The 17563-nt window shown below is 41.4% G+C and overlaps 1 protein-coding gene across 1 annotated transcript in view; it reads left to right on the plus strand.

The window, feature by feature from the left end:
* Positions 1–6696: 6696 nt before the first annotated feature.
* The window catches only part of LOC121003104 (canalicular multispecific organic anion transporter 1-like), a 150565-nt gene continuing 139698 nt past the window's right edge, over positions 6697–17563 (plus strand). The window contains exons 1-4 of the mRNA XM_040434682.1: positions 6697–6844; positions 13909–14082; positions 15620–15766; positions 16106–16240. Of these exons, the coding sequence (XP_040290616.1) occupies positions 6803–6844; positions 13909–14082; positions 15620–15766; positions 16106–16240 (498 nt within the window). The 5' untranslated portion in view covers positions 6697–6802. The remainder of the gene's footprint in view (positions 6845–13908; positions 14083–15619; positions 15767–16105; positions 16241–17563) is intronic.

Below are 17563 nucleotides of genomic sequence, written 5' to 3' on the forward strand. Positions count from 1 at the left end.
AATCTGCCACAGCTTTTTTGGCCGGCGCCTCTGCTGAGTCAGTACGGTTTGTGTCCAAAGATGCAGCTCTCTCTAATGCGGTCAGAAGAGCCTTGTGGTTGAAAGCTTGGTTTGGGAACAAGGCCTCCAAAGCCAAGCTATGTTCTATTGCCTTCTCGGGAGAATTTATATTCGGGCCCGTGTTAGATAAAATACTGGAAAAAGCCACAGACAAAAAGAAAGGGTTTCCAGAGGAGAAAGAACCTAAAAAGAGATCCTCTTGTCCATTTTCTTTCCAATCTAGACCCTATAGGGGGAAGGGTAAGACTGGTCATTGGAGCTACACAAAAGGAGGCAGGTGTAGGGGTTTTATCCTTAATCCCCAGAACAAACATGGAAATAAACAATGACACTAGAGTGGGAGGCAGGTTGAAGAGTTTTCTGAATTATGGGAATCTCACTACGTCAAACCCATGGGCTTTAAACATCATAGCCCAGGGATACAAAATAGAATTCTCTTCAACTCATCCAAGAAGATTCATCATTACCACCCACAACACGGGCATCCAAGCAAAGATCTGGCAGGGACTTCAGGACCTAGTCAGATCAGGTGTCATCAAAAAAGTACCAGACCCCGAAAGGGGAAAAGGACTTTATTCAAAAAAAACAACGATACTTACCGTATAAAAATAAATTTAAAACCCTTGCAAATCAATAATGTACAGGAAGTTCAAAATGGAGTCAGTCGCCTCTACAATTCCACTGATTCCAGAATGTGCCTTTATGACGTCAGTAGACTTAAAGGACGCCTACTATCATATACCAATTCATCAAGCCTCTCAGAGGTATTTAAGGTTCTCGGTGAGTGATCCCAGGGTTTCCCTCCACCACTTTCAATATGTGACTCTTCCTTTTGGCATATCATTAGCCCAAGAGTTTTCACCAAACTAGTGGTGGAAATGATTGCCTTTCTACGAAGAAAAGGAGCGAGTATCATTCCCTATCTGGACGATTTCCTATTAATCGGCAACTCAAAAGAAGAAACCTACAAGCTCACAAAGGATTTTTTAGACACCCCCTCACATCTGGGCTGGTTGATAAATCTAAAAAAATCCACATTCACTCCATCAACAAAAATAAGATTCCTGGGCATCATGTTAGAGTCTGTATCCCAGAGGACCTTTCTATCCCAGGACAAAGCAAGATCCCTCAGACAGAAGATAATAGGTTTTCTAAAGCTCCACAGATGCTCTATTCGGAATGCGATGAGCATTCTGGGTATCCTAACCTCTTGCAGAAATTCACTCCCCTGGAGTCAGGCCGACACTAGAATCACGCAATCATGGATCCTAAAGAATTGGGACAAGAATCAGTCATCCCTAGACAGGAAAATCAACATTCCACTTACAGTCAAAATAGACCTAAACTGGTGGAGAGAAGAAGAAAATCAGGGCACAAGCTGGCTCAAGATCCCAGAGGTCCAAATAGTGACCGACGCCAGTGCTTCTGGTTGGGGAGCTTAGGTAGGAAGCCCTTACTTCCAGGGGAACTGGTCAGAGATCAGGCCATTACCTTTTAAAGAACAGACACCTGAAGATCCTTTTCAACAACTTCACAACGGTGGCTTACTTAAAACATCAGGGCGGCACAAGATCCAATCCCCTGGCAGAGATAGCAAGAAGAATATTCTCTTGGGCAGAAACAAACATTTTCTCCTTAACGTCAGTTCATCTAAAGGGATCAGAAAATCTTGAAGCAGACTTTTTAAGTCGGCAAACATTAGATCCAGGAGAATGGATATTAAAACGCGCAATCTTTAAAAAAAAAAATCACTCCCAGGTGGGGACTACCAGAAATAGACTTACTTGCTTCAAGTCGAAATGCTCAGGTACATCAATTTTGTTCCCTAGATTTCAGGGACAAACCGTGGGCTGTAGACGTTGTTTCCATAAGATGGACCTGGGACCTGGTTTACGCATTTCTGCCATTTCCACTGATTCCTCGGGTAATACAGAAGATCCAGAGGGAACCAGCAACAGTAATCTTAATAGCTACTCACTGGCCGAAGGGAAGCTGGTTCTTAGCCCTGAAACAGATGGCTTTGGAGGAACCTTGGGTAATACCCCTCCAGAAAGAAATCCTCTCTCAGGGGCCAATAATTCATCCAAACCCACAAATCTTCAATCTATCTGTATGGATCCTGAAGGTGAATCACTCAGAAGACATGGTCTCTCAGACAAAGTAATCCTCACACTCAAAGCAAGTAGGAAAAAGGTTACAGCGGCTATTTATCTAAAAATCTGGAAAAGGTTCTGCAGTTGGCTTGGAGAAGATCATCTGAACACCTCTTCACCTGCCATAAATAAAATACTAGATTTGCTGCAGAATGGCCTAGAACTAGGGTTGAGGCCTAGCACCCTTAATGTCCAAATTTCAGCTCTAAGCGCTTTTTATGATACAAGTCTGGCCAAGCACAGGTGGATAAGAAGATTTGTTAGAACAGCCTCTAGATTAAGACCGACCCTGAGTTCTAGGATTCCTCAGTGGGATCTCAACATGGTATTAAATGGTTTGACTAGAGCCCCCTTCATCCCTCTATCAGAGATCTCTATCAAACATCTATCCTACAAGACTGCTTTCCTGATAGCCATCACGTCTGCTAGACGTTTGGGTGAAATTCAAGCTCTTTCCTGCAGAGAACCATATCTTAGAATTTATGAGGACCCGGTAGTGTTGAGGTTAGATCCAGGTTTTCTCCCTAAAGTTGTTTCAGATTTTCACTGTGACCAGGAGATTATTTTACCATCCTTTTCCAGCTCTCCTAGAGACACGGTTGGGGAAAGATTGCATCTTCTTCATGTTAAAGATACCATCATACAATATTTAGAAATGTTTAAACCTTTTAGGAAAGACGACAATCTTCTAGTTCAGTTTGGAGGACGAAACAAGGGAAAAAAAGCTTTCTAAGGCTTCAATAGGCGGCTGGATTAAATCTACTATAGATTGCTGCTACTCCCTTCAGAATATGTCTTGTCCTGTAGGTATCAAAGCTCATTCTACCAGAGCAACTGCTTCTTCTTGGGCAGAGAAAGCGGGTGTTTCCCTAGACCAGATTTGCAAGGCTGCTACTTGGTCTAGTAATAACATGTTTGTTAAACATTATAGCCTTAATCTTTCTGCCTCTGCAGATTTAGCATTTGGCCACAAAGTACTGTAGGCGTGTTCCCACTCTATGTAGATATCCGTTAGTTCTCACTTGTGGCCGTCATGGTGGATGGAATGGAAAGCTGTAATTAGACTTACCAGTAATTCCGTTTCCTTGAATCCACCATGACGGCCCATATATATTCCCTTCCCATAAAAAAAAAACATATATAAGGAGTTACATTATATATAAATATATTGACAGTGTCAAGATATCTAACTACTTGGGTATGATGTAATACTCAAAGGGGAACACAACCATTGGTTCACCTTCCTTGGTAATTTAAAAACACTGAGGGAGGAGAGGGGTGGGGGCGTTTTAAACTCTCTCTGTGTATTCCTGCCCCTACAGAGGTCAAGGGTCATCTCTCACTTGTGGCCGTCATAGTGGATTCAAGGAAACGGGATTACCGGTAAGTCTAATTACAGCTTTTAGATGGGAAAAAGGACTTTGGGGAGGAATTTTTTCAGTCTAAAATAATGGATGTAAAAAAAAAAAAATTTGTTATCTGTTCTTCTGATGGATAAGAAGAAAGAAAAACGAAACAGTGATGTGAACCCGGCCTGACATGTCTGTTCGCTGTTTACCATTGTATGTCGTCTGGGCTGGTTGCTGGATACTTGTTGATGTGTAGCTAGGGTCATTTCTCTGTGTGGCAGTGCACATTCACTTTGGTCAGTGTGTACTAGGAGCATTGCTTGTGGTTGTGAATTGCACAACCCTGACATGTATCTTTCCAGTCTGGTCCTTGTGGGGTTAATTCCACCGTCTGATTCTGCACCGGTTGTGCTCCTTCAGTCTGCTCTATATGTTCCTAGTTCTGTGTCAGACTGATGTATGTTGCTGAGCTCTGTGTCTTGAGTTCTATAACCTGCCCTGGTTGTGTAACTTTAATATCTACAGTCTTTGTGTACTTTTCTGGACTCCCAAGTTCAAGTCTGAATTGTGTCTTATTTGTGTGTACGGCTTTTCGTCTGTATTCCTGTAACTGTTGTGTCTGTACAGTGCCCTGTTACACCAGTGCGAGCATCTTGTGCGTGTTTCTGCCTAGTAGTCTTCACCATTGTTGTCCAGTATCCAATGGTGGGAATCCAGCCCTGGCAAATTTACAAATTTTATGCCAGGAAAAAGGCATACAAGTTGCTAGAAAACCACCCCAGCTAGGGACTGGCATAGATTTTCCAGCAAGTGCATCTTCCGTCAGGAATACCGGTATAAAAGAAACTAAAAAGACTATCAAAAAATTATGGTCTTAATAAATGTCCCTCTGTGTGTCTATGTGCCAGTAGTCTAGGTTCCCATTCTGCCTTTCTGCCACTGCTACCCTAAAAAAAACACGAACAATTGTTTGGGTGCGTGGTACGGGCTCGCCTATGGTGCAGCACAACACAATCTTGCAGTGTTCTACAGTATTCCCCCTCCCATAACTGGTCCTGTAGCATGTGCCTGAGTATTCTTCCTGAGCAAAACACCAGCCTGGCTAGAGTTTGCGGGACGTTTATCAGCTCTCCGATGTAAAATGTCACTTTAAGTTATGGAGTCCTTGTAATGAACAGTAGCAACACTTGTGGCCTGACACAAACAAAAATCCCTATCTAACTAACAACAGGCCTGGTCTCAGTCTCTAAGAGCCAACACTGTAATGAGGTGCGTGCACGATCTTACTGACCCGGGTCTGCTCTGCATCCGCTGGTGACTCTGAACCGACAAAAGCTTTTCCAACAAGCATGCGGTCTGTACATACAGAGCATGCGGTCTGTACTACATACACGCAGTGTATGTAGCTTTGCTCCTCAGCTCTCATTAGCTTTCCTGGAAGCAATCCTCCTTCCTCTGGACAAGATCAGGGTCTTGGACATGATAAGCTTCACTTAGCTGCAGCTCTAGTCACTGAGGTAGGCTCTCACACCTGGATGCGGTCAGATCCTCTGCTCACACAGTTCCTAAGTCTCTGCTCCTTCTAAGATGGCTGCCTTTCTTCTTCTTCTCCACCTCTCATGAATATGGAAAATATATGCAGTCTGTAGCTGTGTTTAGGAAACAGCGGCATCTTGTGGCCAAACAGCAAAATGTCAGTCCAGATAATTTAACGTAATCCACACAGTGTTCAGACAAGGAGAGCTGTTTCCCCATCTCACAGCTCTTGCCATGCCTGTGCTTGGTGTTTGGCACCAGCTTCTCTGCTCCTAGCAGGTCAGCTGCTGGTTGCGTCTTCCGCTCCCCCAAAAGGTGGCTTCTTTCTTAAAGATGCCTCTAATGAGACAACCCCTTTAAGACCTAAGATACTATCTGTGACATACAAATGAATAGTAACAAATTCAATTATATTTGTTATAGAGAAATCTACAAGAAATCTGATGTCATAGAGGTGTGTATATATATATATATATATATATATATATATAGCGCCCACGAAAAAGTAGTCCATCTCCAGCGATAGTATGAGAAGACGAACGAGCCAATGGATTGCTGAAAGTGGTCCCCGTTCAGGTCTCTGCATCTTTGGGCATGTTGGATTATGTTGGCTGATACTGTTTGTGATGCTACAGAAGAAAAATGTCCTGCTTTTTCCAACAAGATGGGGCAACATGCCGCACCTCACGGAACTCACTGGATGGGTTCATGAACTGTTTACAGAGGAGCGAACTGAGAACAAGGGGTTATGGCCACCACGTTCCCCACGCAATATTTATCTGTGGGGAAAATTAAAAACAGAAAGTGTTCGCTAACAATCCACATCCCGTGGATGAACTTAAGGAGAACATCACAAACACTATCCGCAGCGTCACTGCTGAAGACTAGAGCTGCAAGCCGCTCAGCTAACATAATCCAACAAGCCCAAAGAGACGGAGACCTGAATGGGGAGCACTTTCAGCATTTTTTGTGACTTGTGGGTAATTTAAATAAAAATCCACTTGCTCGTTCATCTTGTCGTACTATCACTTGAGGCGGGCTACTTTTTCGTGGGCCACCCTGTCTATATAGTAGGATTATTATACAAAAAGCCAGGTAAAAATCTGACATTTGAGTCTTGTCAGTAATGAGAGTGAAGTACAGTGGTGGCTTTATAATCACAGCTTGTACGTTTCGATTGGCCCACCAGAAGATCTGCAGATCCATTGATTGTTCTAAGTTTCTGATCAATTTCCAACCACGACATGGTCCATGAGATCAAAGGATAGCTTCAATGTCCCCAGTGTACTCCAATCTCATACTGCTTTGTAGGTTTCATATCTTGGAGATCTGTACATATGGTATAAATGTACCATATGTCGTCAATCTGTGTTTCTATAAAAAAAAAATCACGTGACCAGAATGTAAAGAGTACGTTACTCTAGGAGCTGCCTTCTGAGACTGTTCAGGACTAACTCTGCAGTTAGGAAAGTGATTAACTATAGTCCAATAGGTCTCTGTAGAACTGAGATGTCCCTTCAGTAGGGTATAAACTGGAGTGGGTGGGGGGAAGAGACTTTTAAACAGCTTTTAAACTCACTGGGTGGATGACAGTGCACTGGTATAAACCATGAGGACTATCTAGGCATGTAATAATCCAACATCTCAGTGTTGTCCTAGGTACCGTGGACGGGCGGCAGAAGGCTGTTCTCCCCACCTCAAAACATGTCCAAGGCTCTGGAAGACTACTGCGGCTCTGTGTTCTGGGTAAGTTCTCTTCTTATTTCTACTTGTTACGATTGTTCTGTATAGACGGGCAGTTTTTTTTCTAAGCACATGGGGTCAATACATAAGAAAATATGTTGTCTGAATCATCTCAGCTTCATTTTACCTCAAATATGCAAATCAGAATAAAAAAATAAAAAAATAAATGTCATGGCGATAGAAAGAGTACGTAACTCTAGGAGTCGCCTTATGAGGCTGTTGAGGGAAAACTCTGCAGTTAGGAAAATGATTAACATAACTAGAGTAAAAAAAATGTTATGGTGATCTGAAAGGAATTTGTAATATGTAATACATACTTTTCACCAATGCATTTCATGGCACTGTATGCAATGTAATATATTAATATATTAATATATATATATATATAGGGCAGCACTCCATGAAGTAAAATGAAAAATAATTTATTCACCCATATAGGCAATGCGACGTTTCGGCTCAGTGCTGGAGCCTTCCTCAAGCTTGAGGAAGGCTCCAGCACTGAGCCGAAACGTCGCATAGTCTATATTGGTGAATAAATTCTTTTTCATTTTACTTCATGGAATGCTGCCCGTTTTTCTATTTTTATATACCGGGTTAGCTTATTCCCATATGGGCTAGGTGCATCCATTTGCTTCTTTATTAGACGGTGCTGCCTGCCACTCTTTTCTTTTTTCCATATATATATATATATATATATACAGTACAGACCAAAAGTTTGGACACACCTTCTCATTCAAAGAGTTTTCTTTATTTTCATGACTATGAAAATTGTAGATTCACACTGAAGGCATCAAAACTATGAATTAACACATGTGGAATTATATACATAACAAACAAGTGTAAAACAACTGAAAATATGTCATATTCTAGATTCTTCAAAGTAGCCACCTTTTGCTTTGATTACTGCTTTGCACACTCTTGGCATTCTCTTGATGAACTTCAAGAGGTAGTCCCCTGAAATGGTTTTCACTTCACAGGTGTGCCCTGTCAGGTTTAATAAGTGGGATTTCTTGCCTTATAAATGGGGTTGGGACAATCAGTTGCGTTGAGGAGAAGTCAGGTGGATACACAGCTGATAGTCCTACTGAATAGACTGTTAGAATTTGTATTATGGCAAGAAAAAAGCAGCTAAGTAAAGAAAAACGAGTGGTCATCATTACTTTAAGAAATAAAGGTCAGTCAGTCAGCCGAAAAATTGGGAAAACTTTGAAAGTAAGGGCTATTTAACCATGAAGGAGAGTGATGGGGTGCTGCGCCAGATGACCTGGCCTCCACAGTCACCGGACCTGAACCCAATCGAGATGGTTTGGGGTGAGCTGGACCGCAGAGTGAAGGCAAAAGGGCCAACAAGTGCTAAGCATCTCTGGGAGCTCCTTCAAGACTGTTGGAAGACCATTTCAGGTGACTACCTCTTGAAGCTCATCAAAAGAATGCCAAGAGTGTGCAAAGCAGTAATCAAAGCAAAAGGTGGCTACTTTGAAGAACCTAGAATATGACATATTTTCAGTTGTTTCACACTTGTTTGTTATGTATATAATTCCACATGTTTTGATGCCTTCATAGTCATGAAAATAAAGAAAAATCTTTGAATGAGAAGGTGTGTCCAAACTTTTGGTCTGTACTGTATATATATATATATATATATATATATATATATTATACCTGTCCCTTATGGGGATCACAATCTAATTTACTGTATCATACACACACTAAAGGGGCAAATTTTTCTGAAGCCAGTCTATCGATTAGTATGTTTTTTTTGTTTTGTTTTTTGATTGGGGGACAACATAGCAGTGCTTCCGTCCAGCCAGTCAATCAGAATAGCTTCCTGAATCAACGACCCCTCTCTAGTAGCTATAGCCTGTAATATTATTACACTCCAGAAATACATCCAGGCCCCTCTTGAACTCTTTTAGTGAACTCAACATCATCACCTCCTCAGGCAGAGAGTTCCATAGTCTCACTGCTCTTACCGTAAAGAATCCTCTTCTATGTTTTGTGTAGTAGATGGCTTTATGAGATTTTGCAATGGGATCCAGGAGCTTAAAATTACGACACAAGCTATTAATATAGTTGAGTGGTGAAAGGCTCCAGAAAAAAAATTGATAGGTCTGTGCGGGGGAATTCAGTTACAGGGCAACTAATGTTTTGTTGATCTTCCTTTGAAAATATAGATTTTATTTATTATCATTGATGTTAGGAGCCAATGAAATTTTTTTTTATAAAAAAAGTCTCAAAACATTGGGTGACAAGGGCAAATTACTAGTAATATGGCACCTGGTATGGGTTCCTAGTATTAAGGAGGATCTGTCACCAGGAAATTCACTGATAAACCAGGCACAATGGGGTCATTTATGGTTCGATATACGCCACTCATTTACACCAATGAACGTGACTTCCCAGGCATAGGAAGCCGCGGCCTCCTCAAACAGCTGATCGGCAGGGGTTCCTGGAGTTTGACCCCACAGTTCAGATACTGATGGTATATCCTGAGCAGAGTCCACCTGTATTCTACAACAACATCAGGTTCTCTCAGGTTTCAGGTTCCCTCTACAGTACGGTACAATGTTCTTAGAACTTCCAGTTTTTAAATGACACCCCTAAGAGGTAAAAAATGGTGGAATGCCAATGAAGTATCTCATAGCACTTTAGAGTAGAGTATATTCTTGTGGCTATAGACCTGTGATGGCTAACCTCCAGCACTCCAGCTGTGGTAAAACGACAACTCCCAAGATGCACACTTGCTTGGCTGTTCTTGGAACTTCATAGAAAAGAATAGAGCATGCTGGGAGTTGTAGTTTCACCACAGCTGGAGTGATGGATGTTAGACATCACTGCTATTGCAGCGGCCGGGTCTGCAAGGGGCAGCACGTGAGGCACGGTGGGCCAATTGGGGTTGTAGTAGTCTTTTACTCACGGTTAGCAGAGCCTCCCTGGGCCGGCGTTCAGTGATGGAAAGGACAGCACCAGTTCCTTCGGGGCACACTCTGTTGTCCAGGGAATCCCGCCAGATGGTGTTTGAGGTGCCCTAAGTGGAATGGGTTTTTGTTAATGTGCCTTGGCAGTAGGGTCCCTGGTGTTTGTGACGCCAGCACCGTTAGGTGGAATAGAATAAATTGAGTCCAGACCTTGTATGAAGTTCAACAGCAGCTTTACTTTCAATAAATATTTCTCCAAACAATTTACAGACTTTGTCTTGGTTCCCAGCAGGCTTTAGCATAAACTCTGGCAGGCGAACAATCTCAACTCTGCTACATTGGTTGCTTTCTGACTCTGCTGTACTAAGAGGCTGAAAAGGAATCTCTGCTTCTGCAGAATGCTGCAACTTCTCTCTGTAGAATATCTCTAAGTTTGTCATGAGAACTTTACTTCTGGCTTCTGAAGCTTCAAGCTGTGGCCTCCCCATCCAGCAGAGCTGAAGGTGCTCTAGCTGGCCTGGGCATAGCACGTCCAGGAGGCAGGGTGTAAGCTAGACTCTTTCCTAACTAGAACCCTCCCCTCCTTAGAGGGAGCATTAGAATGGGAAGAAGGTTCCATCCTCTGCAAATGTAGCTCTGCCAAGTCTGCTGCCACCTACTGGTGAACCAGGTACATTACATGAACATATACAGTTACATAACATAATAGGAAATAGGAATTCACAATGTGAAAGACCTGCAATAAAGACACAGATGACATTGGATTAATCATAGGAGACAGTAGCGGGGTGGAGAAGTGGTAATAGCACTCTAGGTCATTACACTATAGGCAGTAGATTGGTATCAGCAAATCAACCCTTCCGCTGATCTGTATTACTTCTCTCTGTTGATTTAGCATGGGACCACATTGACTCACCAAACACGTGTTGTTTGCATAGAAAAGGACACACATGAACAAAACTATTCCCCTTTGGCAGCACCCTCTTTAAACAGGATAATTCCCTGGCCACCATGCAAAATAAGATTAGGAATAGTTTGAGGAACATAACAAATAGCAAGGTGATGAGTTGGCCTCCAAATTCTTCAGATCTGATTGTGGATCCATAGGATTGTGCTGGACAAACAAGTGGAATCCACGGAGGTCCCACATCGCAGTGTACAGAAACTAAAGGATTTGCTGCTAGATAGTGACAGGACACCTTCAGAGGTCTGATGTGGTCTATGCCTGAAAGGGTCAATGCTCTGTTGGCAGCACAAGTAGAGTTGACACCTGACCAACTTAATTAGTATTTGTGGCAGGAGGCCAATGTTAAATTTATTTTTACCAGCACATTGAAGCACCAGTATGTAATTCCTTGCTCTGCTCTCTAGCTGACACCATATCTGGGGTCGCTATATGGGTTAGGAGTCCCTGCTCTGCTGTCTGACCCCATATATTGAGTCAGCACTATGATAATTAGGTGGGAGTATCCCCAAGTACTGTGAGGGCTTGAGGATACACCTATTTAACTTTCATTCTATCTCTTAAAGACCCTTTTCACAAGGGTGAGAATTCCGCGCTGGTGCAATGATTGAGGTGAACGCATTGCACCCGCACGGAATCCGGACCCATTCACTTCAATGGGGCAGTTCAGATGAGCGGTGATTTTCACCATCACTTGTGCGTTGCCTGAAAATCGCAGCAAACTCTATATTGTGCGTTTTTCACGCAATGCAGGCCCCATAGAAGTGAATGGGGCTGCGTGAAAATCGGTGCGATTTCAACACATGGTTGCTAGGAGACGGTCGGGATGGAGACCCGATCTTTATTATTTTCCCTTATAACATGGTTATAAGGGAAAATAATAGCATTCTTAATACAGAATGCTTAGTAAAATAGTGATGGAGGGGTTAAAAAAAGTAATTAAACTCACCTCATCCACTTGTTCGCGCAGCTCGGCTCGTCTTCTTTCTTCTTCTTTGATGACCTGGGAGGAAAAGGACCTTTGGTGACATCACTGCGCTCATCACATGGTCCGTCACATGGTCCATCACATGGTCCATCACCATGGTGATGGACCATGTGATGAGCGCAGTGACGTCACCAAAGGTCCTTTTCTCCCAGGTTCTCAAAGAAGAAGAAAGAAGACGAGCTGGGCAGCAGCGAACAAGTGGATGAGGTGAGTTTAATTATTATTATTTTTTTTAACCCCTTCATCACTATTTTACTAAGCATTCTGTATTAAGAATGCTATTATTTTCCTTAATAACCATGTTATAAGGGAAAATAATAAAATATACACAACACCTAACCCAAACCCAAACTTCTGTGAAGAAATTCGGGTTCTGGTCTGGGTACCAAACATGGCGATTTTTCTCACGCGCGTGCAAAACGCATTAAAACGCTTTGCACTCGTGAGGAAAAATCTTGCATTTTCCCGCGACGCACCCGCATCCTATCTGGCCCTCACACGTGACGCCCGTGTGAAAGGGGCCAAAGTGCCACAGCCAGGTCTTGGACCCAGGACCTTCTTTATGGGAGAATAAAGCCCTAGACAGTGAGCCACTGGTAGTAATAGGAGGATTTTCTCTGGCTAAAAACAGTACACTGTATGTTGGGATTTGTTTATTTTTTTTTTCTAAGAGGATAAAAGCAGAAATAAAATATATGTTTTTTGCTAACTGCAAAACATTTACTGGCACAAAATAAGTTACAGCAAGAAAATTTAGACTAGAACCTTCAGAATCACAGGTGCATATCCATGAAGCAAACATAATTTCAAAAAACAAGATGGCTGCACACCGTTATATATACACAAACAATAGAGCTAAGAAATGGGGTCATTCTAGATAAAAGTGGTACAATACCGACTATAGATGAGTAATGGAAGCTCCTAGCGCACATACGTGTCGGGCCCATCTACCAGGCGTCAAGGTGGCTTCCGCAGATGGGTCCCTAACACTAAATATACTTCCTCACTTTGGACTTACTTAAGCCTACAATATTCAGGGCAGTGTAGGAAGCCACCTTGACGCCTGGTAGATGGGCCCGACGCGTATGTCATCTATAGTCGGTATTGTACCACTTCTTTCTAGAATGACCCCCATTTCTTAGCTCTATTGTTTGTGTATATATAACGGTGTGCAGCCATCTTGTTTTTTGTTTTTACAAAATAGGTTACAATTAGGGATGAGCGAATCGACTTCCCATGAAACATCCGAAGTCGATTCACATAAGACTTCGTTAGAATACTGTACAGAGTGAGCGCTCAGTACAGTATTAGAATGTATTGGCTCAGATGAGCCAAAGTTATTACTTTGCAAAGTCTTACGAGACTTCAGGTAATAACAGAACTCTGGTTCTGTTCCAAGGTACCACTTGCCGTAAGTCGGGCCCCCACCAACCTAATATTGATGGCCTTTTTTGTAGGTTTAGGCTGATACTGGCTTGGCTGAGAGTATCGCCTAATTGTTGCAAGAAATGTTAATTGTTACATGTATTGAATTTATGTAATCGGAATAGACCCTAATTATAATATGAGTAGGTTTGTATCAAGGATGGTTCATATAATATTTGTATATAATGAACTTAAAACCTATCTTCATTCTAGAGGCTGGGTCTGTATTTAAATTAGGGCCTGACCTGGAGTCTGAATTTATTTTGGAGTCGGAGCCTAGGGTCTTTATTCATGTTGGGGGTCTGATCTGGAGTCTGAATTTATTTTGGAGTTTTGCTCTGTGGTTTGAATCTAGTTCTGGGCCTAGGGTTGTTTTGAGGCTTAGTCTGGGGCTTGTATTTAAAGTAAGGTCTGATCTTGAGTCTGGATTTATCTTTGTCTGAGCTTAGGGACTTTCATGTTGGGAGTTTGATCTGGAGTTTGAATTTATTTTGGAGTCTGAGCCTGGGGTCCTTATTCATGCTGGGTGTCTGAATTGATTAGAGTCTTTTCTTTACATTACTTGTGATTGAAACGCATTAGTTTAGGGGGTGTCCTGTATCGATGGATGATAGGATGTAAAAAATATTGTACACTGGACGTCACTTCTTTAGGATCTACCTGATGCCACTGTTCATAGGAAAGCAAATATGATTACCACTACATAGATAAAGGTTTACAAGTCATCTCTGGTCCACAAAGCCTGAAGTCCTGACTCTTCTTCTCTTCACAGAATTCTTCTCTGCTGGAGAGACCTGATCCGGATTTGCCGATATGTTTTCAGCAGACAGTTCTGGTTTGGATCCCTCTGATCTTCTTTTGGCTTTGTGCACCTTGGCAGCTGCTCAACTTGTGTCAATCAGACAAAGTGAAATCCCCTATTACTAAGCTGTATCTGACCAAGCAGGTAAGTCACCCAGACATTAAAATCCTGACAAAAGAGCCCTTGGGCCTGTCGACCTGATCATAAAATGGTTGTTCTTGTTCAGGACTACAAAAAAAGGTTTGCTTGCTTTTTTTTTTCTTTTTCCTAAAAACAGTGCCACATCTGTCCATAGGCTGTGTCTGGTATTGCAACTCCTCTGTATTCAAGTGAATGCATTGAACTGCTATACCAGACACAACCTGTATACAGATGTGGCGCTGTTTCTGGAAAAAAATAATCTAACTTTTTTTCTAATCCTGGACAACCTTTAGATTTTTACTTAGGCCTCGTGCCACACGACCATATATGCTTTAGTATGTTTTGCGATCCACAAACCGCTGATACCAGTCATGTGCATGCCGCCATTTTCTTTATCCCTTCTGCAGAAATGTCCTATCCTTGTCTGCAAAATGGACAAGTATAGGACATGTTTTTTTTTATTTTGCAGGATTGAGGCACGGACATATGGATACAGACAGCATTACTGCTACCCTGCAGGTGCACTGTTTAGGTGCTAAATATGTTGTCGGGGACATAAAGTTGCAATCTGAAAGCTCAGTATAATAGAAAAACATGGCTGCTTTGTATTAGACACAGCGCCATTCCTGTGCATGGGTTGTGCCTGGTATTGCAGCTTCACAGCTTTATTCTAGAGAATGGGATTGAGCTGCAATACCAGACACAACCTGTGTACAGGTGTGGCACTATTTTTGATCTAATCCTGTAGATGTATCGGCTACGGCACCTTTAGGCCACCAGTAAACGCACATAAGACCAGCACGAATTTCCGCGCGGATTTATGTGCGTTTGTGGAGCATATCCGCACTAAAATCTGAAATCAGTTTTTTGGTGTGTGTTAGATGCGGTTTTGCCGCAGATCTCACCCTTCCATTGGTGAGGGTGAACTCCACAACTAAAACTGCAAACCTAATTGACATGCTGCAGATTTTGAAATCCGGACGGCAGGCCAATTACCGCACAGAAAAAACCTGCAAAGTGTATATGAGATTTGTGTGATCTCACTTTGCTGGTACTGTACTACGCTGCGGTTTTTCTGCACAGGAATTTTCACAAAGAAAACGCATGTATTCCACAACGTGTGCAGGTGACCTTAGTGACCTTTTTCAAATAGGATGTTAGTGAGCTGTATTTTGTACGTCCTGTTCTAATACGTGTAGCAGGTCAGTGCCGGGGTCACCTTCTTTGAAATTCTAATGTTCTTTGGTTGGCTCAATAACAATCGTGTGACGCTGCAAATCCTTGTGGTGCATGCCCGGACTCATCCAGAGTCATAAGAGCTGTGGTGTTATATATGGGATGATGGAAGGTATAATATAGGTGTACACACACAGAGATACAAAAGGTTGTGTTTCCCTTGTCAAATTTTGTGTTCTTTTGAAGGGTCAAAGGGTTTGTCTGAAATTAGCCCAGAAACAGCACCACTCCTGTCCACAGGTTGTGTCTGGTATTGATTACAGTGTGAACCTGTCCCTTTAGGTTTACGTTTCCTCTTTTACAGATCCTGACGTTATTACTTTTATGCACTTCGATTGCTGGAATCGGCATCACAATATCAGAACATGTGGACGGACAGTCAAGTGCCAACTCTGCCAAAATACTTCCTACCGTCCTCTATGTAAATCCGGCCATCCATGCTGTAACATGGGTAAGAACTGTTTGGATGATCTATCCTGAATGTTATATAAAATACTAGTACAATCATTTTTCACCTCTGGCCTGGAAAACATAGCATGGAGTTTGTGTGTTTGTGATGCACAGGCTATTGATTTTTCCCTCCCCCATGCTTTGCACTGCAGCTCTGACTGTTCAGATTTGTTGCTGTCTGTAATCAAAAGGTCCCCAGGAGATTTGCACCAAACTCAATAACAAGTGTGCCTTGTGTGAATGTGACCTGATATACTCCTCATCTCTATTCAGAATAATTTATGTCTTATATTGGCACTCAAAACATGTAGTCTGATTGTACATCTTCCTGTGCACTTAGATCTTGGTATTAATAGTCCACCATGGCCGAAGGTACTGTGTCCGGACAGACACTGGAGCCCTCTTCATCTTCTGGACTCTTTCCGTTGTTTGTGGGATTTTTCCATTTCAGTCTCTTATCCGAGTTGCACTGAATGTAAGTAATAACGTTGTACCATATAAAACACCATATATTATTAAACTCTATATAATATAAAACACCATCTAATGTAATATTATCATATAAAATACCATCTAATGTAATATAATATAAAACACCATCTAAAGTAAAACTATATATATAAAAAAAATAAAAAGCACCAGGTAATATAGAACAGTTTATCATATGAAATACTATGCAATGCCAAACTATATATATAATGTAAAACACTACAATATGAAACAATATGTAATGTAAAACATTGCCTAATATAAAAAACACCAAATATAGAACACTTGAGAATATAAAACCCCATATAATTTAAAACACTATATTATAATGTAATATAAAACAATAGCTAATATAAACCTCCTTGCAATGTAAAACACCATAATATAAAACAATATATAATGCAAATATATAATATAAAACACGACATCATAAAATAATATAAAATGTTAGGTAATGTAAAACAAAATATAACATGCTATAATATGGAACACTATATAATATAAACAAGATATAATATAAAAAATACATAATAGTAGCCGAAATCTAATTTAAAATACTGCATGATATAAAACGCCATACAATGAAAAACCTATATTATAAAAAATGATGTAACAATATAAAGCATCATCTAATATAAACACTATGGGGGTCATTTATTAAGACAGGCGTTTTACACTCCTGTCTTAATAATCCCGATATCTGGTGAAGAGGCGCCAGCCTCTACATAACTTCGGCACATCCAGCACCAGTCTAAATTTAAGACGGCTTCCTTGCTGGGTTACATTTAGACCTTTTTCTAATTTGTTCACCCACGTCACGCCAACTTTTAGACTTGGCGTAAGTGAGGAAAAGTTGCACATTGCAGCGCAAATAATCTTTCTAATATAGGCGTATTTCAGGTTAATAAATGACACCCTATGTAATATAAAATGGCGCATTAAACCCTATTTCATGTAAAATACTATATAATATGAAAGACTATATAATGCTAATATATTTTAAAGTAATGAAACTAAACCTCTCCAGGAGACCACGGCTTTCAGACAACCACCCCTGATCACGATCACATTTTCTTTAGAGACCCGATCCTTATTATTTTCCCTTATAACATGGTTATAAGGAAAAATAATAGCATTCTGAATACAGAATGCATAGTACAATAGTGCTGGAGGGGTTAAAATGAAATAAAATAAAAATTTAACTCACCTTAGTGCACTTGCTCGCGTAGCCGGCATCTCCTTCTGTGTAGCAACAGGACCTGTGGTGACGTCACTCCAGTCATCACATGATCCATCACATGATCTTTTA

This window comes from Bufo bufo, chromosome 6 (assembly GCF_905171765.1).
Source record: "Bufo bufo chromosome 6, aBufBuf1.1, whole genome shotgun sequence".
Taxonomy (NCBI): Eukaryota; Metazoa; Chordata; class Amphibia; order Anura; family Bufonidae; genus Bufo; species Bufo bufo.